Source organism: Salmo salar, chromosome 02, assembly GCF_965601325.2.
Source record: "Salmo salar chromosome 02, fSalSal1, whole genome shotgun sequence".
NCBI lineage: Eukaryota > Metazoa > Chordata > Actinopteri > Salmoniformes > Salmonidae > Salmo > Salmo salar.
In genome coordinates, this window is record NC_138292.1 from 58,439,327 (window position 1) to 58,466,270 (window position 26,944).

The 26,944-nt window shown below is 42.7% G+C and overlaps 1 protein-coding gene across 3 annotated transcripts in view; it reads right to left on the bottom strand.

Annotated features, from left to right (window-relative positions):
* Positions 1 to 26,944, bottom strand: part of LOC106587368 (EVI5-like protein) — a 41,765-nt gene continuing 14,821 nt past the window's right edge. Inside the window, exons 3-20 of one of the 3 annotated variants that reach the window (XM_045706662.2) lie at positions 25,347 to 25,536; positions 24,181 to 24,405; positions 23,654 to 23,728; positions 23,328 to 23,453; positions 22,450 to 22,593; positions 22,155 to 22,244; positions 20,983 to 21,080; positions 20,690 to 20,750; positions 20,461 to 20,514; positions 19,862 to 19,894; positions 19,221 to 19,361; positions 14,687 to 14,803; positions 14,459 to 14,599; positions 13,942 to 14,109; positions 7,603 to 7,749; positions 7,055 to 7,150; positions 6,438 to 6,533; positions 1 to 4,705 (exon numbers count right to left, since the gene is read on the bottom strand). In XM_045706662.2, coding sequence (XP_045562618.1) covers positions 4,391 to 4,705; positions 6,438 to 6,533; positions 7,055 to 7,150; positions 7,603 to 7,749; positions 13,942 to 14,109; positions 14,459 to 14,599; positions 14,687 to 14,803; positions 19,221 to 19,361; positions 19,862 to 19,894; positions 20,461 to 20,514; positions 20,690 to 20,750; positions 20,983 to 21,080; positions 22,155 to 22,244; positions 22,450 to 22,593; positions 23,328 to 23,453; positions 23,654 to 23,728; positions 24,181 to 24,405; positions 25,347 to 25,536 — 2,317 coding nt within the window. In that variant the 3' untranslated portion in view covers positions 1 to 4,390. Of the gene's footprint in view, positions 4,706 to 6,437; positions 6,534 to 6,739; positions 6,858 to 7,054; positions 7,151 to 7,602; positions 7,750 to 13,941; positions 14,110 to 14,458; positions 14,600 to 14,686; positions 14,804 to 19,220; positions 19,362 to 19,861; positions 19,895 to 20,460; positions 20,515 to 20,689; positions 20,751 to 20,982; positions 21,081 to 22,154; positions 22,245 to 22,449; positions 22,594 to 23,327; positions 23,454 to 23,653; positions 23,729 to 24,180; positions 24,406 to 25,346; positions 25,537 to 26,944 lie in introns of those variants that run through there. The other 2 variants (XM_045706665.2, XM_045706667.2) reach the window with 2 other exon arrangements.

Sequence of the window (26,944 nt, forward strand, 5' to 3'; positions counted from 1 at the left end):
TGTTTTCATAATGTCATTAATATCATCTTTATTACTGTCATTAATATACTTGACAACACATTGGTAGAATTGCAAGAGAGAGTGAACAAGGTTGGAGGGAGTAAAGTGGATACCGACCTGCTGTTACATACATGAGAGAAGTCCTACACCAGGGTTGTGTTTGAGGCACCAAACGGAAGAAAAGGGACTGAAACCATGGACTTGTCCAATAAGAAACACCATTTTTTGTTTTCTGTTGCAGAACGTTTTAAAATATTTTACATTGTGTGCCCTAATTAATACAACCCAGGGTATGCATGAGGACACCGTCCATAAGGGGGAGTCTCCATGTTTTGTTTCTTTCTTCTTCGAGACACAGACAATGGCAGTAGTGTTCCAGTTTCATTCTATATATATTTTTTTTTAAATCTTAAACATATTGGGGAACCTTCAGTCCTAGCTCAACAGTGACCTTCACCTTTGAGATATTTTTGGTGAACACCACCCTAAACCAGAGTGAATATGCTGAACTGTCTATGAAAATTGCATTTGATATACATGTAATTTATATACTATGTATAAATCTACCTACATTATGGCACTATATAAGATTTAAACATGGAACCCTACCATTCGCACACCCTAAGATTTTAAACATGATCTTAGTTCAGATCAAAGAATATCCATACCAACGCTAATCATAAAACTACATGGATGACAAATACTGAATCAGAGGGCATCTTCATGTGTATCAAAAAATATTTTAGTCACAGTTATACCAGTTGTAGTTGGGACACTGGGGAACTCCGCGTCCGAGCACCATCTCTGAACAGCAGTATATTGTTTGTGTTATGTGTAAATTAGACACTGTCTAATAGTGCTGTAAAGTACTTAAGTAAAAATACTTTAAAGTACTACTTTAGTAGTTTTTTTTGGTATCTGTACTTTACTATTTATATTTGACAACTTTTCTCTGACACTCAAAAGTACTAGTTACATTTTGAATGCTTAGCAGGACAGGAAAATTGTAAAATTCACACACTTATCAAGAGAACATCCCTGGTCATCCCTATTGTCTCTGATCTGCCGGACTCACTAAACACAAATGCTTTATTTGTAAATGATGTCTGAGTGTTGGAGTGTGCCCCTGGCTATCAGTAAATAAAAAAAGCAAGAAAATGATGCCGTCTGGTTTGCTTAATGTAGGGAATTTGAAATGATTTATACTTTACCTTTGATATTTAAGTATATTTAAAACCAAATACTTTTACTCAAGTAGTATTTTACTTGAGTAATTGTCTATTAAGGTATCTTTACTTTTACTCAGGTATGACTCAAGTACTTTTTCCACCACTGACCAAGACTATACTCTACCGCAGGTTGACTCAACACATGGCATCCGAACTTATCCCATTGCTAAAGTAATGCCATAACTGACTGGTCCAGGATGTTACACCAGAGAACAGTGATTTCAGCTGCTGCACTGGTTTAACCTCTAAAAAGGTGGTTATTTGTAATACTTGACTGAGCGAAAGATGGGCTACATGGCAGCGGAACCCCATTGGAGGAGCTCCCTTATTTCCTTGGCAGTTGGTGACAGGTTCCCCCTTCATCCAGCATCATTGTGCGACAAAAGCCAGGCACACACCAAATCTGAGTACATGGCATAATTTGAACATAAGAAAACAGAAAGCATGATACAAAGTTGGGATGCATAGGCTTGGTGGCATAGCATTATACAGTACCTTAATACTACCAAGAAACCTTACAAGTGCTCACTAATACTGACATGAGACAGAGCCTTAGCTTGTGCCACTAACCACTCCAAGCATCCACTCCCATATTCCCAGAACAGCACTCACTGCTTTAAGTCAAGAGGAGATATAGAATCTTATAATCTATATTTAGGATCTATATCTAGAATCTTAGGATCTATATTTAGAATCTATATCTAGAATCTTAGGATCTATATAACACCCTATTGAATATATTACCACACATCCCCTGCAGTCTGCCTCAGCAAATCAACTCAATTATTATTGTGATATATTTATATTAATACTTTCATTCAGGTTGTCATATTGTATAATTCAATAATATTCCATACGTTTCGCTTCCACTGTTGTAAGAATATAGAAAAGTGATATGTGAAGTGTCTGCCACAGAAGTAAGACAACGCTCCTTCCATTTCCTTCCATCTATATAGAGTTTGTATGGAACCCTTTCCCCCTTGACATTGGGGAAGCAACCACATGGAGCTTCTTTCTAGATGGCCATCATCGATTCCCATGATCAACTCTGTCCCATTGATATAAACACAGAACATTTGAATGCTTTGGAAACATGACACCAAGCCGATGCATTCGTCTCCCCACTCCTAATGACTAAGCTAAAGCTAATTCTAACAAGCATTTGTCATATATTCAAGACTATTGGGATGATATGCCACATAGTTAGCCAGTGAGGTATATACTAGGCAAAATACTGCTCCCAGTCTGTTAACCTGTGCATTTTAGCCATCTGAAGCTGTAGTAACAGCATGCATCAGATAGTCAGACATTTTCAGTCAACACGTTCAACTGAATGTTTCCATCCATTCCTAAATCCTATTGGTAACAGGCAGTAGAAAGAGGAAGTGTTGTCACAGTTGGCTGTTCTAGAAGGAGAGGTCTTGATAATTCATCATATAGTACCATGACTGAGACGAGAACAACAGAACAACAGAGAGAGTGATGACCCTGGTCCAACTTGATAATGATATTTATGATGATCTGATCAGTACACTCGTAGCTCGGAAATTATATATTTTTTTGCCTCTGATCGGTCAATTTCAACAAACACCTTCCCGTCACTCACACAGCCTTTTGACGGACACATGCCAATCCGTCCCAAACTAGTCAAACTCTAGCCTCACCATTAGACAAAATGAATGATTGACTGAGCCATTGCTGTCCTCTTACAAGCACTTGTGGGTTGATATCTGCTTTTAGGGTTTAAAAATTCCTTAACACATTTCAAATAGATTATAAAGGAGTTGTTTATGTGTGGGTATTTCATAAGTCATAGGTAGAGACATCATTATGAAGTCTAGCCATAACCATTCAACAATTTCTTCACAGTAGTTTTCGCACTCTGATTCCTAAGGGGTGTAAAGTTCAACTGCATGTTGAGCAGATAGAACATAACATAGAAGAAGACTGGGAGAAAAAAGGAAAATCATAGCAGCGCATTCGTTCTGTCTCTCTGACATGCATCGTCATGGACGCCGTCCGTTGACACCTCAGCCTCAAGATTCAAGTTGGCACAAAGGACCAAGGGAACTCAGCGTGTATAAAGTTTGGCCGCCGTTGGTATCTATCTATATATTTAGATTTGTATAGATATATAAAAAAATATTAAAATAAATAACATAAATAATAGCAGAAAAAAAAAGAAGATTTGGCAACGTTGAGATTTTTTTGTTGTTGACATGAGCCATCGTAATTCACTTGCCTTGTTTCATTTGCAAGGCATTGAGACACACACAACAAACGTATTTCAGTAAGGTAAATTGTTAATATTGATCTATGCATGTGATGTCATCTAGTAACATCCCTATGATATTGATGTGTACAAGTCCATACCATACTCCTCTTTTCCTACCGCTATCCTTCCTTCCTTCCCTCTCGCTCTCATTTTTTTGAAGTGTGCATTGTGAGGTTACAGTGGAGGGTTGTTTCCATTGTAACAGGCAGTGCAGGTGGCTAATGGGTCTTCTTGGAATGATGGAATGACAGAGAGAGAGAGACAGAGAGAGAGAGAGAAAAGGAGGAGGAAAGAGAAAGAGATGGAGGGAGACAGCATGTTCCACATCTCGCTCATGGGACAGTACAGTACGAGTAGGGTCAAGCCCAACAAGTCATCCATCCATCTCATATTTTACCGATCCCAAGTCCATATTGAAGTCCTTCCAAACTTGAGGGGAATCATTTCATCAAAGCGATGTCCTATGCATCTCATAGTCACTGCTGTGTGGTATGGTTGGAGTATTGAAAGTTGAAAGCAATTTGTTTGTCAATTTTCAATCCTTTTTATTTTCTCGGCTTTCTGTGCGGAGAGGAGAAAGAGATTGAGGGAGAGATATAGGGAGAGAGAGGGAGATAAAGAGAGGGATAAGTGAAGAGATAGGAGTGAAGAGAGAAGTAAAAGGGGGAGATGGAGAGAAAAGAATGACAAAAAGAGGAGAGACCATGGCACCAACGCGAAGGAGGAGGGGAGGATGTCCGTTACAGGTTACAGTCGGAGTTTAGGGTGAGAACAGTAGTACAGTAAAGTTGGGGTGAGTACAGCATCTCTAATACTAAAGAGATGCAGAGTACAGTATCTTTAGTAGTCTAGGTCAGGACCAGGTAGTTCCAGGGACCTCCATGGCTCAGTTGTCCAGGACCTCAGCACACACCATGCTAGTGTAGAGCTGCTGCGAGGGGCTGTGGTGGGGGTGGTCCGGGTGGGCCTCTGCTTCGCTGTCGGTGCTGCCCTCGCTGTCCAGCCTGGCCGAGGGGTGGGGGTGGGGCAGGGCGGGGTACATGGCGTTGGGGGGGATGGGGCTGGGGAGAAGGTCCTCATCCGAGCTCAGGTAGTCGCCTCCGGCCGACGAGGGGCTAGCTAGACACAGATCCGGGTAGCCCCCGCCCCCGTCCCGGGAACTAGGGGCGAACTTGGAGCGCTGCCCGCGGAGCTGCCTGATCTAAAAGAGAAAGAAATAAGGTTATAGAAGATATTCATACCCGGGGATCATTATCACAGATCATTATCTAGGATATTACTGATAGCAAAAAGAAAGGCTTTTGATGCTGTTTCAGTTGGTGAGAAGAGTGTGTACAGTGGTTGGAAAGTGACCCATGTCTATAGAAACCTGGTATGGTGGTCTAGCCTGCAGTGACAGGCACATCAGACTGGATTTAACCTTGTGGGTGTGTTCTAAATCTAGTACCTGGTACGTTGGTAAGGTCTGTCAATAAGCTTTACAGAAAGTCAGAGTACCTATGGATTTTCAGCTGCCAGTACAGATTGGAGTCTGTTTTACTATGAAAGAACCTGCTGAAGCACCAACCACTTCACCTGTGTGTGTGTGTGTGTGTGTGTGGTGTGTGTGTGTGTGTGTGTGTGTGTGTGTGTGATCACATATGAAGCCTGCATCAATGACGTGTAGTGGGTGTCCCTTGCGTGACAAGCCACAGCCGGTCTCCAAATGCTTCAGCAAGTACATGTCTGTGTCTGCGTGAGTGTGTGTGTGCACGCGCATGTGTAGATACAACACTGATTCAGTACTTACAGAAAACTCTGAGATTTGTACTGAGTTAGGCTGGTAGGAGGGGGAGGGTAGTGGTTAACCAATAGAAACACTGTAACTAGGCACTCGCCCACCTCTTCCTCTTCTGTCTCGGTTTACACAGCAGAGCTCAATCATGTACACTATTCTGGCTGGGAAAAAACAGATCTGATTCTAGTTCAGCCCTTCTCGAAGTGTATCATATTGTTCTGGGACAAAATCAGAATATTCAAAAGTCATTGGTATGACAAAAACTTTAGAATCATAACTTAAACTGTTACAAAAAATTAAAACATATTTATGCTAATTCTACTTATGATCTGGTCCAACACATGAATTCATTTGCAAAATAGATGCCTGAGATTTTTGAGACCCGGAAAATTACTGCTTGCTAATTTCGACTTTGTCACGAATGTTTCGGTACTCTTTACATAAAGGCTCCATTTGACGAATATAACCAATAGTATGCACTCTAAGAACTAGTAAACAGAAAAGGGCAAGTCAGTCCCATCACTCCCTTCTCACGCACAGCCGCTCTCTGAATGAGCAAGTGTATATTACGTGGTTCAGCTATGTTTGTGTGTGTGTGTGTGTGTGTGTGTGTGTGTGTGTGTGTGTGTGTGTGTGTGTGTGTGTGTAAGCATGTGAGAATCAGTGTTGTCTAGTTCTCACACGCATTCATCGCTCTCTTTCTGAGTCCTGGGGTTTTGAAGGGGTAGGGGGGTACATCTGTTCTGTGGTTGGAAATGTCATACAGAGGAAGGCCAGAGTAGTGATTCTAGTATGTCATGCTTCATGTGGCGGCCAACATCTATCATTTCAGAGAAATACAAAAAGCATGAGGGGATGCAAATCACATTGCTGGGTTTCAATGGCTAAACTAACCCAAGACATGAGGGCTTTTACTGGTGTGTGTGTGTGTGTGTGTGTGTGTGGTGTGTGTGTGTGTGTGTGTGTGTGTGTGTGGGGGGGTGGTCCCAGTTGGTGGAGCCTTGCACTTGCAACACCAGGGTTGTGGGTTCCATTCCCACGGGGGGGACCAGTACCAACAACAACAAAAAGTATGAAAATGTATGAACTCACTACCGTCAGTTGCTCTGGATAAGAGCGTCTGCTAAATGACTGTTAAACGTTAAATGTGTGTGACCTCGTTCTTGAGCTCTCCGATCTGGTCTCGAAGCTGGGTGATATACTGCCTGGAGTCAGAGTGGTTCAGCTGGCCCTGGATCAGACCCTCCTCCTTCTGTAGGATAGGGATGAGACACACACACAAACTGGAGTCAGAGTGGTTCAGCTGGCCCTGGATCAGACCCTACTCCTTCTGTAGGACAGGGATAGGGATGAGACACACACACAAACTGGAGTCAGAGTGGTTCAGCTGGCCCTGGATCAGACCCTCCTCCTTCTGTAGGATAGGGATGAGACACACACACAAACTGGAGTCAGAGTGGTTCAGCTGGCCCTGGATCAGACCCTACTCCTTCTGTAGGACAGGGATAGGGATGAGACACACACACAAACTGGAGTCAGAGTGGTTCAGCTGGCCCTGGATCAGACCCTCCTCCTTCTGTCGGACAGGGATAGGTGGATGAGATGTACACATACTCGCCCGCGTACGTACACAACCAAACAGTCAACGCCAAAGAAGCAGGGAAGACGATCTCCCCAATGCACACATACCACCCAGAAGAAATCTAAAGAAACTTGACAATGACATCCATTCAATATGGAAGTCAAGTTCAGATCTGTGTACAAACACCTCACCTGTATCTCCAGCTCCGCTATCTTCTGTCTGAGCTCGGCCATGGCGGCCATGCTGTCAGCCTCCCGCAAGCGCACCGCCATCACCTCCTCTTTACTCTACAGAGAGAGGGAAGAGGGTGGTAGAAGAGAAAAGACAGAAAGAGAAAAATCACCTCTGGCGCAAAGCCTGAGTGAAAGCCACTAGTCCATCTAGTTGTCCAATAGAGTCTGTTTAAAATGCAGCCTCACACACAAAGCCCACTTATCAATGTCACCCTGGGCTGCTTCCATTTCCCCCACCCTCTCCTTTATCTATCTTTCTCCCTCCCTCCCACCATCTTCTCTTCTCTCACCTGGCAGTCAGTCCACTTATTCCACTACCTTCCTCCATCCTCCCCATACCTTCTCCACTCCCCCTCTCCACCCGTTTCCATTCTCCATCCCTCCCTCTTTCTGCGCCTTCATTCCCGCTCTCCCTCCCGTCTTAACTTGCAGCCCACTTATTCCACACATATCAACGCTACCATTGGCTACCTCCATCCTCCCCCTTCCCTCCGCCTCTACCCCACCTTGCAGTCGAGCTCGGCCTGTTTCCTCTTCATCTCGGTGAGCTGGGCCTGCAGCCCCTTGTTCTGGCCCGCCAGCTGCTGCAGCCTCTCCTGCATGGCAGCGCTCTCCACCTCATGGCGACCAATCAGCTTGCTGTGAATCTGGTTCTGAAGGTGAAGAGAGAGTGGGGACACTGTCAGAAGACTGAAAGCGTAATTAGTCACTTTGGATTAGCGTCTGCTAAATTACAAGTATTTAAATGTAATGTACAGCACAAGTCAAAAGTTTGGACACCTACTCATTCAAGGGTTATTTATTTATTTTTACTATTTTCTTCATTGTAGAATAATAGTGAAGACATCAACACTATGAAATGACACATATGGAATCATGTAGTAACCAAAAAAGTGTTAAACAAATCAAAATATATTTTATATAAGAGATTCTTCAAAGTAGCCAGGATTTGCCTTGATGACAGCTTTGCAAACTCTTGGCATTCTCTCAAGCAGCTTCATGAGGTAGTCACCTGGAAGGCATTTCAATTAACAGGTGTGCCTTGTTAAAAGTTAATTTGTGGAATTTCTTTCCTTCTTAACTTCTTTGGCATAGGTGGCAGTATTTTCACGGCCGGATAAAAAAACGTACCCGATTTAATCTGGTTACTACTCCTGCCCAGAAACTAGAATATGCATGTAATTAGTAGATTTGGATAGAAAACACTCTAAAGTTTCTAAAACTGTTTGAATGGTGTCTGAGTATAACAGAACTCATATGGCAGGCCAAAACCTGAGAAGATTCCATACAGGAAGTGCTCTGTCTGACAATTTGTTCTCCTTCTGGGGCATCTCTATCAAAAATACAGCATCTCTGCTGCAACGTGACATTTTCTAAGGCTTCCATTGGCTCTCTAAAGCCGCCAGAAAGTGGAATGGGGTGTCTGCTGTCTCTGGGCGAAGAACAGCAGGAGAATTTGTAAGTGGTCAGCCTGGGGACAGTGACACTGGAGATGCGCGGTCACGAGACTACTCCATTTTTTTCTTTCAGCCTTTGAATGAATACAACGTCGCCCGGTTGGAATATTATCACTATTTTACGAGAAAAATAGCATAAAAATTGATTTTAAACTGCGTTTGACATGCTTCAAAGTACGGTAATGGAATATTTTGAAATATTTTGTTACCCTTCGGATAGTGACCTGAACGCTCGAACAAAACGGAGCTATTTGAATATAACTATGGATTATTTGGAACCAAAACAACATTTGTTGTTGAAGTAGAAGTCCTGGGAGTGCATTCTGTCGAAGAACAGCAAAGGTAATCCAATTTTTCTAATAGTAATTCTGAGTTTAGTGAGCCCCAAAATTGGTGGGTGTCAAAATAGCTAGCCGTGATGGCCGAGCTATGTACTCAGAATATTGCAAAATGTGCTTTCGCCGAAAAGCTATTTTCAAATCTGACACCGCGATTGCATACAGGAGTTCTGTATCTATAATTCTTAAAATAATTGTTATGTATTTTGTGAACGTTTATCATGAGTAATTTAGTAAATTCACCGGAAGTTTGCGGCGGGTATGCTAGTTCTGAACATCACATGCTAATGTAAAAAGCTGGTTTTTGATATAAATATGAACTTGATTGAACAAAACATGCATGTATTGTATAACATAATGTCCTAGGAGTGTCATCTGATGAAGATCATCAAAGGTTAGTGCTGCATTTAGCTGTGGTTTTGGTTTTTGTGACATATATGCTTGCTTTGAAAATGGCTGTGTGATTATTTTTGGCAGGATACTCTCCTGACATAATCTAATGTTTTGCTTTTGCTGTAAAGCCGTTTTGAAATCGGACAATGTGGTTAGATTAATGAGAGTCTTATCTTTAAAATGGTGTAAAATAGTTGATTGTTTGAGAAAATGTAATTGTGGTATTTTAGTTGGTTTTGTATTTCGCGCCGTGCGATGCTGTTGGCTAGGGGTTCCGCAGGCGGACGTCTGTCATCAACAGGTTAATGCATTTGAGCCAATCAGTTGTGTTGTGACAAGGTAGGAGCAGTATACAGAAGATAGCCCTATTTGGTAAAAGACCAAGTCCATATTATTGTAAGAACAGATGAACTAAGCAAAGCGAAAGGAGAGACCATCATTACTTTAAGACATGAAGGTCAGTCAATATGGAATATTTCAAGAACTGAACATTTCTTCAAGTGCAGTCGCAAAAACCAAGCGCTATGATGAAACTGGCTCTCATGAGGACCGCCACAGTAAAGGAAGACCCAGAGTGACCTCTGCTGCAGAGGATAAGTTCATTAGAGTTACCAGCCTCAGAAATTGAAGTGTTCAAGTAACAGACATCTTAACATCAACTGTTCAGAGGAGACTGCGTGAATCAGGCCTTCGTGCTCGAATTGCTGCAAAGAAACCACTACTAAAGGAATCCAATAAGAAGAGACTTGCTTGTGCCAAAAAACACGAGCAATGGATATTAAACTGGTGGAAATTTGTACTTCGGTCTGATGAGTATAGATTTGAGATTTTTTTGTTCCAAACGCCGTGTCTTTGTGAGAGGCAGAGTAGGTGAATGGATGATCTCTGCATGTGTGGTTCCCACCGTGAAGCATGGAGGAGGTGGTGTGATGGTGCTTTGCTGGTGACACTGTCGGTGATTTATTTAGAATTCAAGGCACACTTAACCAGCATGGCTACCACAGCATTCTGCAGCAATACCCATCCCATCTGGTTTGCGCTTAGTGGGACTATCATTTGTTTTTCAACAGGACAATGACCCAAAACACAACACCAGGCTGTGTAAGGGCTATTTGACCAAGGAGGAGAATGATGGAGTGCTGCATCAGATGACCTGGCCTCCACAAATCACCCGACCTCAACCCAATTGAAATGGTTTGGGATGAGTCTGACCGCAGAGTGAATGAAAAGCAGCCAACAAGTGCTCAGCATATGTGGGAACTCCTTCAAGACTGTTGGAAAAGCATTCCAGGTGAAGCTGGTTGAGAGAATTCGAAGAGTGTGCAAAACTGTCATCAAGGCAAAGGGTGGCTATTTGAAGAATCTCAAATATAAAATATATTTTGATTTGTTTAACACATTTTTGATTACTACATGATTCCACATGTTATTTCATAGTTTGATGTCTTCACTATTATTCTACAATGTAGAAAATAGTAAAAAGAAATAAAAACCCTTGAATGAGTAGGTGTGTCCAAACTTTTGACTGGTACTGTGTATGATATTAGTGGTCTGCCTCTGTCTAAGTGTTTCAACAAGAAATAGTCAGTTTGTAGCAAAACGCTAATTTGAGAAACGAACAACTTGTACTTCCACACATACAAATCACCTTTGACATCAATGCATTAATTATGTGAAACTGATTTCCACTAGATGGGCAGGCTGCAAAGTCAAAATTGGCTATATTAAAAACATTCATGAAAACAAATTTAAGGTTAGGTTTAAAATCTGCGCTTTTATGACTGGCTGTGCCAGCTAGTGACCACTCTGCAAAGTTGCCTCCAGTACATGAGTCATCCCAATAAATGCCAACCTGCGGCCCAAAGTGATGAACTGTAACGAAAATGTATGTGTGTGTGTGTGTGTGTGTGTGTGTGTGTGTAGGCCTATGGTGTTGTATAGAGCTGTGAATAATCCACCACAAAAGTCAAACATCTCACTCATCAGGGTGAGAAACTTGAGTGTGGAACTGAATGTTAAACACTGAGCGAGGTACTTTCCATAAATCAAAAAGATGAGGCAGTATATGTACACTACCATTCAAAAGTTTGGGGTCACTTAGAAATATAACATTTTCTGTCCATTAAAATAACATCAAATTGATCAGAAATACAGTGCAGACTTTGTTAATGTTGTAAATGACTATTGTAGCTGGAAACGGCAGATTTTTAATGGAATATCTACATAGGCGTACAGAGGCCCATTATCAGCAACCATCACTCCTGCGTTCCAATGGCACGTTGTGTTAGCTAATTAATCCAATTTTATCATTTTAAAAGTCTAATTGATCATTAGAAAACACTTTTGCAATTATGTTAGCACAGCGGAAAACTGTTGTTCTGATTAAAGAAGCAATTAAACTAGCCATCTTTAGACTAGTTGAGTATCTGGAGCATCAGCATTTGTGGGTTCGATTACAGGCTCAAAATGACCAGAAACAAAGAGCTTTCTTCTGAAACTCGTCAGTCTATACTTGTTCTGAGAAATGAAGGCTATTCCATGCGAGAAATAGCCAAGAAACTGAAGATCTCGTACAACGCTGTGTACTACTCCCTTCACAGAACTGCTCAAACTGGCTCTAACCAGAATAGAAAGAGGAGTGGGAGGCCCCGGTGCACAACTGAGCAAGAGGACAAGTACATTAGAGTGTCTAGTTTGAGAAACAGACGCCTCACAAGTCCTCAATTAGCAGCTTAATTAAATAGTACCCGCAAAACACCAGTCTCAACGTCAACAGTGAAGAGGCGACTCCGGGATGCTGGCCTTCTAGGCAGAGTTTCAAAGAAAAAGCCATATCTCAGACTGGCCAATAAAAAGAGAAGATTAACCTGTTATGGCTAGGGGGCAGTATTTACACGGCTGGATAAAAAACGTACCCGATTTAATCTGGTTACTACTCCTGCCCAGTAACTAGAATATGCATATAATTATTGGCTTTGGATAGAAAACACCCTAAAGTTTCTAAAACTGTTTGAATGGTATCTGTGAGTATAACAGAACTCATATGGCAGAGCAAAAACCTGAGAAGATTTCATGCAGGAAGTGGCCTGTCTGACAAGGTGTCGTTCTTCTTGTCTCTGTTTATTGAAGAGTGAGGATCTTAGCTGTCCCGTGACACTTCCTACGGCTGCCATAGGCTCTCAGAAGGCAGCAAAACGCTGAATCGTGGCTTTGCAGGCTCTGGCTGAAACAAAGTAGCGCGTTTGGGTAGTGGCTGGTTACAGTACTGTGAGACTCAGGCTCGTGCCCGCGTAGACCGAAAGCTTTGTTTTCTTTCCTCTGTTTAGCTAAATGGACATTCCCGGTCGGAATATTATCGCTTTTTTACGAGAAAAATGGCATAAAAATTGATTTTAAACAGCGGTTGACATGCTTCGAAGTACGGTAATGGAATATTTAGATTTTTTTTGTCACGAATTGCGCCATGCGCACGACCCTGATTTACCATTTCGGATAGTGTCTGGGACGCACGAACAAAATGCCGCTATTCGGATATAACGATGGATTATTTTGGACCAAACCAACATTTGTTATTGAAGTAGCAGTCCTGGGAGTGCATTCTGACGAAGACAACAAAAGGTAATCAAACTTTTATAATAGTAAATCTGATATTGGTGAGTGCTAAACTTGCCGGGTGTCTAAATAGCTAGCCCGTGATGGCTGGGCTATGTACTCAGAATATTGCAAAATGTGCTTTCACCAAAAAGCTATTTTAAAATCGGACATATCGAGTGCATAGAGGAGTTCTGTATCTATAATTCTTAAAATAATTGTTATGCTTTTTGTGAACATTTTATCGTGAGTAATTTAGTAAATTGTTAGCAAATTGGGGGGTATGCTAGTTCTGAACGTCACATGCTAATGTAAAAAGCTGTTTTTTGATATAAATATGAACTTGATTGAACAAAACATGCATGTATTGTATAACATAATGTCCTAGGTGTGTCATCTGATGAAGATCATCAAAGGTTAGTGCTGCATTTAGCTGTCTTCTGGGTTTTTGTGACATTATATGCTAGCTTGAAAAATGGGTGTCTGATTATTTCTGGCTTGGTACTCTGCTGACATAATCTAATGTTTTGCTTTCGCTGTAAAGCCTTTTTGAAATCGGACAGTGTGGTTAGATAAAGGAGAGTCTTGTCTTTAAAATGCTGTGAAATAGTCATGTTTGAAAAATTGAAGTTTTTGTATTTTTTAGGAATTTGTCATTCGCGCCACGCCTATCATTGGATATTGGAGCAGGTGTTCCGCTAGCGGAACGTCTAGATGTAAGAGGTTAAGATGGGCAAAAGAACACAGACACTGGACAGAGGAACTCTGCCTAGAAGGCCAGCAACCCGGAGTCGCCTCTTCACTGTTGACGTTGAGACTGGTGTTTCGCGGGTACTATTTAATGAAACTGCCAGTTTTCTGCCAAACTGCCAAATTTGGCATTTATCTACCATTTCCACATAGTATTTGATGTATGAGTTACCCCTTAGTCATTTAGGCCTAATGAAAGTCTCCATTAGAAATGTGAGCCAATACGATTTATAATAGGAAATAACACACAATGGATCACTTTTATTTAGATGGAGTACAAACAGATTTGGCATCAGGCTAAAGTTTCTCCACTGACCTGGCTCTCCAGCTGTATGGCTTTGAGTTTGACCTCCCTGAGTTCAGCCTGGGCCTGGGCTTCTCTCAGACGCACCCCCATCAGCTTGTCCTGCAGCTCGTTCAGGGCGTTCTTCTTGGGGGATTCCTTCCAGTGACCTCCACCCCCGCCGCCTTTTGACATGTGGAGCTGGAGAGAGAGGAACAGAGACGAAGAACAGGTTAGAGAGCCACAACCAATGTGCATCGGTTCTCTATCTCTCCCTAAAGTCACTCGCTCTGAGACCTTGAAGTAGTTGTTTCCCTTGCTCTGCAAGGGCAGTGGCTTTCGTGGAGCGACGGGTAACGATGCTTTGAGGGTGACTGTTGTCAATGTGTGCATAGAGTCCCTGGTTCTAACCCAGGTTGGGGCGAGGAGAGGGACGGAAGCAACACTTTTACATAAGCACTGTCCTTCTAGTCACCTCTACTATGCTCTCCCCTTCTGAAGCCTTCAGTTCCCTACTGTACAGTTCTCTGCTCTGTGGTGTGTTACTTACCTGCCAGCGCTGGTTGAGCTCGGTCACCGTGTCCTGCATCTCTCTGAAGGAGTGTAGTGTCTCCAGCTCTCGGAGCTTCACCAGCTTCAGCTCATCCTGCAGCTGGGCCACGTTGTTCTCATCAGGCAGAGAGCTGCTCCTCTGTAACACAAACACACACACGCACGATAAAGATATGAAACACACAGATATAACTACACACACACGTACACAGGTGTGTTCTCTTACCTTCTCTAGGTCCAGTACTTTGTCCTGCATCTCTTTGAGGGCTCCCAGTAGCTCTGCCTCCTGCAGCCGGGACTGCTCCAGCTGGGTCTGCAGACCGGTCACAAACTGCTCTGTGTACTGAGACACAACACATGGACCAATTATAAACTGAGACAACACACTGGGACCAATCCCAAACTGACACTACACATATCAACCAATCAATCAAACTGCTCTGTGTACTAAGGCATCAGAAGATAAAGATCCTCCACCCAGCACAGTCAGAAGAGGGCTGGCCAACCCTCAGAGCCTGGTTCCTCTCTAGGTTTCTTCCTAGGTTCCTTCTTTTCTAGGGAGTTTTTCCTAGCCACCGTGCTTCTACATCTGCATTGCTTGCGGTTTGGGAATTTAGGCTGGGTTTCTGTATAGCACTTTGCCACTGCTGACGTAAAAAGGCCTTTTTAAAATACATTTGATTGATTGATGGGTCAGAAGAATGTCTGTCTAAATGGCCGTTTTCTATTGATGTGGAAATGGGAACCACTTACAAAGTCTATCAGTGTATCCACCAGGTAGATTCACCTCATTTGTGGACACCCAAGCAGATAAATGAGTGATGTACTAAAAGGAGATGTGGAGTACAGCTCTGTGTAGCTGTGGTAGTTGTGGTGAGATGGACAGAAGGGATGTGGGTTGGCAAAAGGGGGAAACTAACCAAAAACATAGCCGTTTCTGACTAGATGCAAGTTCAGAGAGAAGAGACTGAAAGAGAGCTGGTGAGATAGAGAGAGAATGTTGGGAGAAAACAATATCTTTGTATGTGTATGCATGGCATAAAGGCCTTTCTTTCTTTGTGAATGAAAGTACCCACTCAGTTTCAATGTGAGAGAGAAGTGAGAGGTGGGGGTGTGTGATTTCTGGCTAGGTAATATACCCAGGCTAGTCATCGGAGGCACAACACACACTCTGACCACACCTGAAACTCCAATTCCATAGCAACACCACACACACACCTATACCCCTGATTCTCTCCATGGGCCCAATGCTAATAGATCTAAACTAAGTTCACTGGTGTTGAAAGACCAATGGAGGAGGAGGAGACAGTCAAGGAAACAATATTGAGACGTGCTCTCACATTAGTGTGACTGCTGTGTCTGAGTATGAAGAGAAACAGCACACTGTTACAACACTGTACATACTGTACATAGCCATAATATGACATTGGAAATGTCTCTATTCCTTTGAAACTTTTGTGAGTGTAATGTTTATTTCTGTTTATTTCACTTTTGTTTATTATCCATTTCATTTGCTTTGGCAATGTAAACATACATGTTTCCCCATGCCAATAAAACCCTTTGAAGTGAAACTGTGAAACGAACGTCTGTAGAAGGAGTTGTGCTTCCTGACACATTTAGTAACAGGAACACATCATCTTTTGTTTTTGCCGGTGTTGGGGACTTGCATTCAAAACGGATTCAAGCACTGACTGACTCACATGCGTTTGAATAGACTAAAATAGTGTGTGTGAGAAAGATGTTTTTTTAGTTTTTTTAAACATTCTGCACACATGATGCAGTGCACCGTGAGGCAAAGTCAGAGAGGAGCATTCAGTGTTTCTGTAGACTAACACACAAGGACAGGCGGCACACAGCTGCTAACACACAGCCACAATAGAATAACTGAACCCCTATTGTGCTGGACCAGCTGGGCTACAGGCACTGTCTGTCTACCCATTGAACATCACACTATTGTCCACCTCACCATGGCTGTCTGTCTACATCTATACATTAGAATGCTCATACAACTGGCTTATACAACACCAGCCCTGGGTCAACACAATGTTATAACACTATTGATTTAGAACAGGTCAAACATCAAACTCTATGCAATGACTGCCGCCCCGTAGCACTCACGTCGGTAGCCATGAACTGCTTTGAAAGGCTGGTCATGGCTCACATCAACGCCATCATCCTGCAAACCCTAGACCCACTCCAATTCCCATACCGCCTCAGATCCACAGATGACACAATCTCAATTGCACTCCACACTGCCCTTTCCCACCTGGACAAAAGGAACACCTATGTGAGAATGCTGTTCATTGACTACAGCTCAGCGTTCAACACCATAGTGCCCTCAAAGCTCATCACTAAGCTAAGAACCCTGGGACTAAACACCTCCCTCTGCAACTAGATCTTGGACTTCCTGAAGGGCCGTCCCCAGGTGGTAAGGGTAGGTAACAACACATCTGCCACGCTGATCTTCAACACGGGGGACCCCTCAGAGGTATGTGCTTAGTCCCCTCCTGTACACTCCCTTTTCACCCACGACTGCATGGCCAAGCACGACTCCAACACCATCATTAAGTTTGTTGACGACACAACGGTGGTAGGCCTGATCACCGACAACGATGAGACAGCCTATAGGGAGGAGGTCAGAGACCTGGTAGTGTGGTGACAGGACAACAACCTCTTCCTCAACATGAGCAAGACAAAGGAAATGATCATGAACTACAGGATAAGAAGGCCCAAAAAATTGGCAAAGACTCAAGTCACCCAAGTCATCGACTGCTACTGCTCGGCAAGCGGGACCAGAATGCCAAGTCTAGGTCCAAAAGGCTCCTTAACAGCTTCTACCCCCAAGCCATATGACTGCTGAACAATTAATCAAGTGGCCACCCAGACTATTTGCATTGGCCCCCCACCCCATTCGTTTTTACACTGCTGCTACTCGCTGTTTATTATCAATGCATAGTCATTTCACCCCTACCTGCATGTACAAATTACCATAATTGCCTCGACTAACCTGTACCCCCGCACATTGACTTGGTACCAGTATCCGCTGTATATAGCGGTGTTATTGTTATTTTATTGTGTTCCTTTTTTTACTGTAGTTTATTTAGTAAATATTTTCTTAACTCTATTTTCTTAACTGCATTATTGGGTAAGGGCTTGTAAGTATTCGGCGCATGTGACAAATAAAATTTGTTTGGATTTATAATGTACGATGTTGCTCTGCTGGCAACTGAAAGTAATAATTCTACATTAGAAACAGTCAATAGATTGACAAGCAACACCATCCTAAAAACACACACAGAATTACTGTAAGTGAGCATCAAACAGTTACTCTGGTAGTGATTCAGTTTCTGTATTTTAAGTGAAGTTTTCAGATATAACCCATGAAGAGAAACTAAGAAAGTTGTTTGCCAGCCTTTCCACTATCATCAAAGCGCTACCCAAACGCTTACGATAAGACGATAATCAACTTGATCCTAAACTTACAAATCACAAACATCCATACATGGATTATACTGAACTGTTTGGAAAACGCGTGTTGTTATTATGTTACATGGTATGAATAGCAAAGGGGCAGAATAACATGTCAACTGCAGCAGTTGACTATAAGACATATCTTCTTTAAAATGGTATATACACGGATAGTACATATTTTGACAATTAATTATGATCAGTGGTGGAAAAGGTACTACATTCTAATACTTGAGTATAAGTAAAAGATAACTTAATAGAAAATGAATGTCACCCAGTAAAATACTACTTGAGTAAAAGTCTAAAAGGATTTGGTTTTAAATATACTTAAGTAGCAAAAGTAAAAATCATTTTTAATTCCTTATATTAAGCAAACCAGACAGCACCATTTTCTTGTTTTTTATTTATTTACTGATAGCCAGGGTCACACTCCAACACTCAGACATCATTTAAAAACAAAGCATTTGTGTTTAGTGAGTCTGCTAGATCAGAGGCAGTAGGGATGACCAGGGATGTTCTCTTGAGAAGTGTGCGAATTGGACCATTTTCTGTCCTGCTTAGCATTCAAAATGTAACCAGTACTTTTTGGTGCCAGGGAAAATGTATGGAGTAAAAAGTACATTATTTTTCTTTACGAACCTAGTGAAGTAAAAGTTGTCAAAAATATAAATAGTAAAGTACAGATACCCCAAAAAACTACTTAAGTAGTACTTTACATCACTGATTAAGATGCAGACTGATACTGTCTATCATCCAACATCCACTAACTGCGTCACTCTGGGTTGATTGAGGTCACAACTCAACACAAACTGACTTGGGGAAATTCACTTTGACACTTCACCGTTCCCACCAACACCAGCCTTTATGTTTTTTCTCGCCAAAGAATTTGTCAATGTCATTGATTTAGAATGTAATTATTTTTTAAATGACAAGTAAAATTTGCAAAAAATTATGTCAATATTTTACGAGCAGAAGACTGTCAGAATGAGTCAGTTCCCCAAACAAGAACAACAACAAAAAATCCACAAGGGCAACCACAGACTATACAGCCTAGTGCTGGTATTTTGCATAACAGTCACAGACACATCAAAAACATGTTTTGCCAATTTGTAACTTTTAGAGCTTGTTATCCATTGCAATAGACTTGTATTTGATCATTTTGCTCATAATCTCTTAGTGAAAGCCTAAGACGGGTGCACTGTTCATCAAAGCCTGACTCTAGTTCAAACCTGAGTCCCTGCCCCTGCAGCATCCCAATATCTCACCCACACTGACTCCAGATCATTCCTTACCTTCTCCCGCTGCAGTTCTCCGATGGTGTCCTGGGCTTTCTCCAGGTTCTGACTGGTCACACTGAACTGCTGCCTCACCACCGCCAGCTCCCGCTTGATCACGTAGTTCTCCTCCGCCTCCTGAGCCCGCGTCACCTGACCCTGGAATAGTGAAGACACAGGGTCAGAGACCAGAGGGGGCCGTGTCAGTTATAGGGAATGTGTCTGGGGGGGTATGGACAACGTTGGTTTGAATTTAGAGGGAATTGGGGCTTAGCTTTAACACTTTCACTATTGGAGGTTAGATATTCGGAGTTGACAGAGTAGAATATAAATGGCTCTTCTGTATCCATTCCTATTAAGTTGTAATTACCCTGCAAAGACATTTCTATCCTAATAAATGACAAAGGGCATAAAACAGTGCCTGTGTTTCCACAAGCCACATGCAAGGCTGTAGGCCTTAGTATTAGAGCTCCTGTCATGGACACACATAGACGCACATGCGGTCAAGGGGGAGCATGGTCTGACGGACTGACAGACAAACAAAACATACTTTCATGCAGAAGTCAGGCATTGATTGGTCACTGTCAAGGAGACAGAGAGAGGAAGTGCAGGAGGAAGGAAGGTGTTAGAGGAGGAGAGATGGTTTTCCAGTACTGTACCTGAATCAGCCTGTCTGCTAGAGCAGCACTTTCCTACAACACCAGCGAAGGAGAGGAAGAAGATAAGAAAAGAAAAGGAGGATAAGGAGAGAATAGGGAGAAATAAAGACAAAGAATGAAGGATAAGAACAGGGCGAACGTATAACGGAAATGTGACAACAGAAAATAAATAAGAGAGGGTGAGAAAGAAAGAAAGAAATCATAGTGTGAAAGAGTGGCAGTGGGTTTGTGTGAGAGAAGGAATAAAAAGAGGACAGAAAGACAAGCATTACTCAGAGAACAACAGGAGAGAAGCAAGAGGGGAAGAAAAGCCAGACTACTTGGAAAAGGAGGAGAGATTCAGTGGCTCCGGTCTAGAATAAGGCCCATCCATTTAAATCATCCATTCACGCACACAAAATCAACAGACATGATCTCTGTCTTTAGGTACATTCACAACTTAAGTCGCCTCACTTATTGTGTAAATGTGACAGGATATAAGTCTTAGTTGGCATGGCTATATTTTAGCTTCATGTTTCTGGCTGTGTTTTATTGTCCATCATAAAAGTTATTCGCATTAAAGTGAGTGTCTGACTCGAAGCCAAGTTTCCATCTCTCACCTTCTCCAATGTCTCAATCCTCTGCTTCAGAAGCCTGTTCTCTGTGCGTAACCTCTGTGGATGTGTTGATGGGTAGAGAGACAGTTAGGAACATGTATTAGTCATTATACAAGGCTTAGAAATTGGGGACTTTGTAAGTAAAACAGAAGAAAAAAAGATCTGTTGGTCTATTAATAGATTAGCTCAAAGAAGAAGTTAGACGTGTGAGCGCGCACACACACACACACACCTTGATTTCTATCTGCTCCTCCATCTCTTTGTTCTTGATTGTGGTGTACTCCTTCTCCAACCTGGCAAATAAAAGCATTTTAGTAGAGTTAGATTCATACAATGCGTTTCCATTTTACATTTATGCATTTGACCGTGTGCAAATAAAACTGAAACTAATAATCTTAAAGTGAAAGTATGCTTTGTACAGTAACAACACCACAAATCAGGTCCCATTGGGCCATATTAACTGTAGTCTACAACCTAAAGCCAGTATTGTTATTCTAATGAACAATGATCAGAAGCAGAACCTACTTCTTCATCCTCTTGGGGTTGTATTTGACCTGGTAGGCCCTCAGGATCAGCTTGTCTGGGCAGCTGTCAAACTGGTGGGGGATCACCTTCTGGAAGTGCTGTGAGAGAAGGAAGATACACTCTGAACGAGAATATGTGTCCTGCTAATACACTCTGAACGAGAATATGTGTCCTGCTAATACACTCTGAACGAGAATATGTGTCCTGCTAATACACTCTGAACGAGAATATGTGTCCTGCTAATACACTCTGAACGAGAATATGTGTCCTGCTAATACACTCTGAACGAGAATATGTGTCCTGCTAATACACTCTGAACGAGAATATGTGTCCTGCTAATACACTCTGAACGAGAATATGTGTCCTGCTAATACACTCTGAACGAGAATATGTGTCCTGCTAATACACTCTGAACGAGAATATGTGTCCTGCTAATACACTCTGAACGAGAATATGTCCTGCTAATACACTCTGAACGAGAATATGTGTCCTGTTAATACACTATGAAAGGAAATAATACGTCAAGTAGGTATCACATGATAATTGAAGTAAAGACACTTCACAAATGCCCATATGTTTAAACAATGGTTAATTTCACTCTTTTGTTTTTCTTGCCTCCAGCAGGCCTTGTGTCTATCTACAGTGATAATTAATGATTTCTACTATAGTGCAGGGGTCCCCAATTATATTTAGCTGTGGGCTGATTTTTCTTTGAGCGGATGGGTGGGGGGCCAGAACATATTTATAAATAATTTGTACACTGCAAATTGACAGCAAGAACAGATATAGTATTTCACAAAACAATTCTGAATTTCAAACCTTGATTACATTGTGATACGATCACATATGCCTCCATTTATCCGTGGGAATACTTGGGAACAGATTTCCTAAATTAAAATCACTTTGAGCTAATTTTCTGGTAATTTTCCAGTCTTTTATGTCCAAGAAAGATTTTCTTGTTTAAATAAAACCTCAGAAAACCTGGGGGGCCAAATAAAATCACCCACAAGACGAATTTGGTCCCTTAAAGCTGAATTACTTAATGGTGAAACAGCTTATTGGGGAACCCTGCTGTAGTGCCTTTTATTGGATAAATCCCAAATGGCACCCTATTCCATATATCGTCCACTACTTTTGACCAGAGCCCTATGGGGGGGCCTAGTGGTTGTTACCTGAGACATGCCCTCCATGTCCAGCTGGATGAGGTCAGTCTGGTTGTACTGCAGAATGGCCATGCCCACACGAAATATAATCTCCAGACCCTGAAGACAGGGAATCAAAGTTCAATTCAACACAACCATAGTGCTAGATCACAAGACTCTCTTGTAGAAGATATTTTATCTTTATGAGAACAACCCGGAAATAAAAGGTTACATTTATTGGATCCACTATGTTTCTTTTTTTCAAAGTATGTTCACCCAAACACATTCTCACACTCGCATAAGATGCCAGTGGTGAGTCACTTACCTCGTACATGAAGATATCAAAGATGCGCGTGGCGACGGGCATGGGGAGGAAGGTGAGGAAGAGAGTGAGGAACCAGGAGGAGGCGTACATGGAGGTGTGGAAACTCTGAGAACGGAAGTGGACGTTTAGCTCTGGGAGTTGCTCCTGTTGGGATAAGGTGAGAGAGGGGAAAGAGGGTGGATGAGAGGGGAAGAGACGAGAGGAGTTAATTAAGCAATAAGGCACGAGGGGGTGGTATATGGCCAATATACAGCTAAGGGCTGTTCTTATGCACGAGTGCCTGGACACAGTCCTAAGCCGTGTATATTGGCCATACATCACAAACCCCAAAGGTGCCTTATTGCTATTATAAACTGGTAACCAACGTAATTAGAGCAGTAAAAATAAATATTTTGTCATAGCCGTGGTATACGGTCTGATATACCATGGCTGTCAGCCAATCAGCATTCAGGTCTCAAACCACCCAGTTTATAATAATAGGGGTTTTAGTTGAGCTACAAACCCGTAATGATTTCAAAGTGGTACTATAAAAAAATGTAAGGACTAACCGAGAACAAATCTGTGTCGTATGAATCTATTTGCTGCCCCATAGTGGACAACTCTATAATTGCAATATCTGTGCTTATTCCCCAATTACAGTACACCATATACATACTCAATCCCAGACACCTGCAAGGCCCTTAAGGTTTTAGTTTATTTGACAATATATGCATCCTAAATGGCACTATATTCCCTACATAGTGCACTACTTTGACCTATTGGCCCTTGTCAAAAGTAGTGCACTTTATAGGGTATAAGTTGACATTTGGGACACATTCAACCTTCTACATTGGCCAGCGTGACATATGGAGATGAATAAAGTCCTAAAGTTGATTTACCTGCAGCAGGTATTCAAACTGGTAGATACAGAGGCCTAGTTCAGCCATGGTTGGTTTGAAAAGCTCCCTCAGACGGTACTCCTGCATCAGACGCACAAACACACAAAACGCCTCCTCCTCTGGCATCTAGAGGGGCACAGGAAAGACCGGGTCAGGCTGTGTGACTGTGTGTGCATTCACACTAATCAGGAGCTCAGAGGTCATTTATTCATACTGTATAAGCAACGAAAAAGGGTAGAATCAGGACAATTCCGTATTTAGCACAACGTAGTGCGATAGCAAGAGAGGGGAATGTCTAGATTAGAGGGCTGCTGAAGAGACGTTACCTGCATGAGCAGCAAGCCCACGATGAAGGCACTGCCCTGGCAGTAGCCCACTTCCCGGTCCACCAGAGAATACGCCTGCACACACAGACATCAATCAATATAAAACAAACCTATACTCATTGGGGAGGTTTCCCGGACACAGATTAAGTTTAGAGATTCTCCATTTGCAATGCTTTTTAGTCCAGGACTAAGCTTCATCAGTGTCTGGGAAGCCGGCCCATACAGTTCACATACACATTTAACTCAATCAAATGTATTTATAAAGCTGTTTTTACATCAGCAGATGTCACAAAATGATATACAGAAACCCAGCCAAAAACCCCAAACAGCAAGCAATGCAGATGTAACTGCTTCTAACTGTTCCTCCAACACATCTCACTAGTACCTAGTTAAATAAAGGTTAAATAAAAACAAAATAGTACAAAAAAATCATAACAAATCTATTCTGTTTGTCCAAGTAAACCTAAGAAACAACATTCACAACAACAACAACAAAAAAGTTATGCTCAAGGTGAAAATGTCCTCACCTTCATGACGTTGAAGAGCACCTCCTGACCCAGGCTGTCCTGGCCCTTGAAGAACTCATGCTCGGGGTAGGTGCGGGCGATGTCCCGGCGGATGAGCTTTTCGCAGGGCGAGGACATCTTGAGCAGCTCAGAATACTGGTTCTTCACTGGCATGTCTGTGGCGTTACCAAGCAGCTGCCACACGATGGCCCGGAAGTGGTGTGGGATGCCCTTGCGGATCAGCTCCTGGAGGTGAAAAGAAAGGTTTATTTACAAATCAAATTCTCAGTTTACTGTAGAACTCCACATCCTAGCCTATACTGAATATCTATGTCATCTCATATGTCTCTAATCTTCACTTATCTTATCCCTCCATCTGTGCTCTGTCCTCATTTGTCCTCGCTCCCATTTTCTCCTATCTCTCCTGCTGTTCCGCTCTCCCTTTTTCCATCCTTTTCCCTAGCTGTTTGCTCGCTCCCTCAATGTTCTCCCTCCATCTTCTCTGCTCTTCCCCGCACTCTGACTGTCCTTTCCATCTCATCCATCTCTTCTCACTTTCACCTTCCCTACAGTCCTCTCTTCCCCCTTATTCGTCCTCTCTCCTCTGTCCCCGCTCTCCATCTTATCCCCCCTAACCCCTATGTACCCTCTCCGTTACCCATCCGTCCATCTCTCCTCTGCCCACCATTCCCATGTCATATCTCCTCTTTTTCTATTTAACCCTTATTTTACCAAGTAAGTTGACTGAGAACACATTCTCATTTACAGCAACGACCTGGGGAATAGTTACAGGGGAGAGGAGGGGGATGAATGAGCCAATTGTACGCTGGGGATGATTAGGTGACAGTGATGTTATGAGGGCCAGATTGGGAACTTAGCCAGGACACCGGGGTTAACACCCCTACTCTTACAATAAGTACCATGGGATCTTTAGTGACCACAGAGAGTCAGGACACCTGTTTAACGTCCCATCCAAAAGAAGGCACCCTACACAGGGCAATGTCCCCAATCACTGCCCTGGGGCATTGGGATATTTTTATTTAGACCAGAGGGAAGGGTGCCTCCTACTGGCCCTCTAACACCACTTTTCCCCCTCTCCTGCCCTCATTTGTCCTATCTCTCAATCTTCTCCCCTCTCTTCCCTTTGCTCAATCAGTCTCTCAATCACTCATCCGCCACCCCCTCACCTTGAGCAGCTTGTCCTTCTTGCGTCTCCATTCGTCCCACTCGTTGACAATGCGTCCCCACAGGATCCAGGTGTCCTCCTCCAGGTGGGACAGGTTGGACGAGGCAGAGGAGCTGGACACCAGGGACGAGCCGCTGTTCCGCCGCGAGCCGCTCATCGAGCGCATCGACTTGGAGTCCGCCTCCAGAAGTCTGAGGAGGAAGGGGGGGGTTGTGGGTGTCAAGGGGTCAAAGCTCAGACAAGGGTCATATGAGTGAATCTAGTGCCACTTATGCTTTCATTACTCTAGTCTTGTTTCCATGACTTGCTTTGATCTTTTTATTGTTAATCCATAATGTTAAGCTTTTCAGGCGTAATGTTATATTCTCTTTTGCATTAAATTAGACTGTTACTTGAAACGTTTTACATTTTTACTCCATGTAGTAGAAAATCACGTGTGGGAGAATGTCATCTAAAACATTGGAGGTCACAAAGAACCAGCAGTGACTTTAATACCACTATGTCAAGTTACTGAGGCTTGAGCACCTCTCTGATAGTGACTGGGCACTGGGCCTATTGTTGAGATACTTATCAGTGCCAAAGCAGCTACTCCGATAGTAGAGACAATGAGGGTGTGTCCAAAATGGCAGCTTTTTCCCTATATAGTGCACTGCTTTTGACCCGAGCTCGTCTGGACCCTGATCAAAAGTAGTGCACGACATAGGGAATAGGGTGCCATTTGGGACACAAGGTGAGTGTTTGCCTGCACATTGGTTATAATTCCGTGCCAGTAACAGCAAAGGTCCAGCTCACAGAGGCAGAAGAGGAAGGTGCAACAGTGCATGTTCTAGCTCTGGCATCAAAGCGTCTCTCAGCTAGGCTAGCCGGCCCGCTAGACCTTGGCCAAAAGCTCCTCCAGCCCACTGACACATCTGCTCAGTGCATCGGCTTTGGAGCTACCCACAGCGGGGAGAGGCTAACCTCTGCTACCCCATACTGACCTGGAAACCTCATAGCAATGTGCTGTAACACAGTTGGATTGCTGGACTGTACCTGTCTGTTTATGAGTGGCTCATCATTTACCTGGCAAAATATCAACAAATGCCATTCTCACAACAGCGCAGGGATCTTGAACGCAGCCATGCGAGACCAGTCACAACCTAACATTAGGTTTCCATTGAACAAGGTTTATTCGACAAAAGCAATGTTGCAAAAAAAATCTTTGTGACATGTGTAATGGAAATGGCAGATATAGGAGAAATGTTCTACAGATTGACAACATTTTTATCCGGTCAATAGGGGTGGATATTTATTTTGTAGAACTTTCTTTATTGCGAGAAATGATGATGGAAACTGTGTTTATGTAATAGATTACTGCCAGATTATTTTTAAGGAAGGCCTACGAGTGGCACATCGAATCCACATTTAATTCTAAAATGTTTTCCTTTGCGGTGACTTTCAATAATGCCCGAATTGCTTAGCCTTTCATTTCTAGTTGGCTGGATGGCTGGATGCAAGTTCAAGATCCAATTATTTCAGATCTAAAAGGAGTGCAAGTTTCAGCATTGCGATAAGGTGGCACGTGAGAATTCTTAGAATAGTCGTAAATTCTTGCATTCT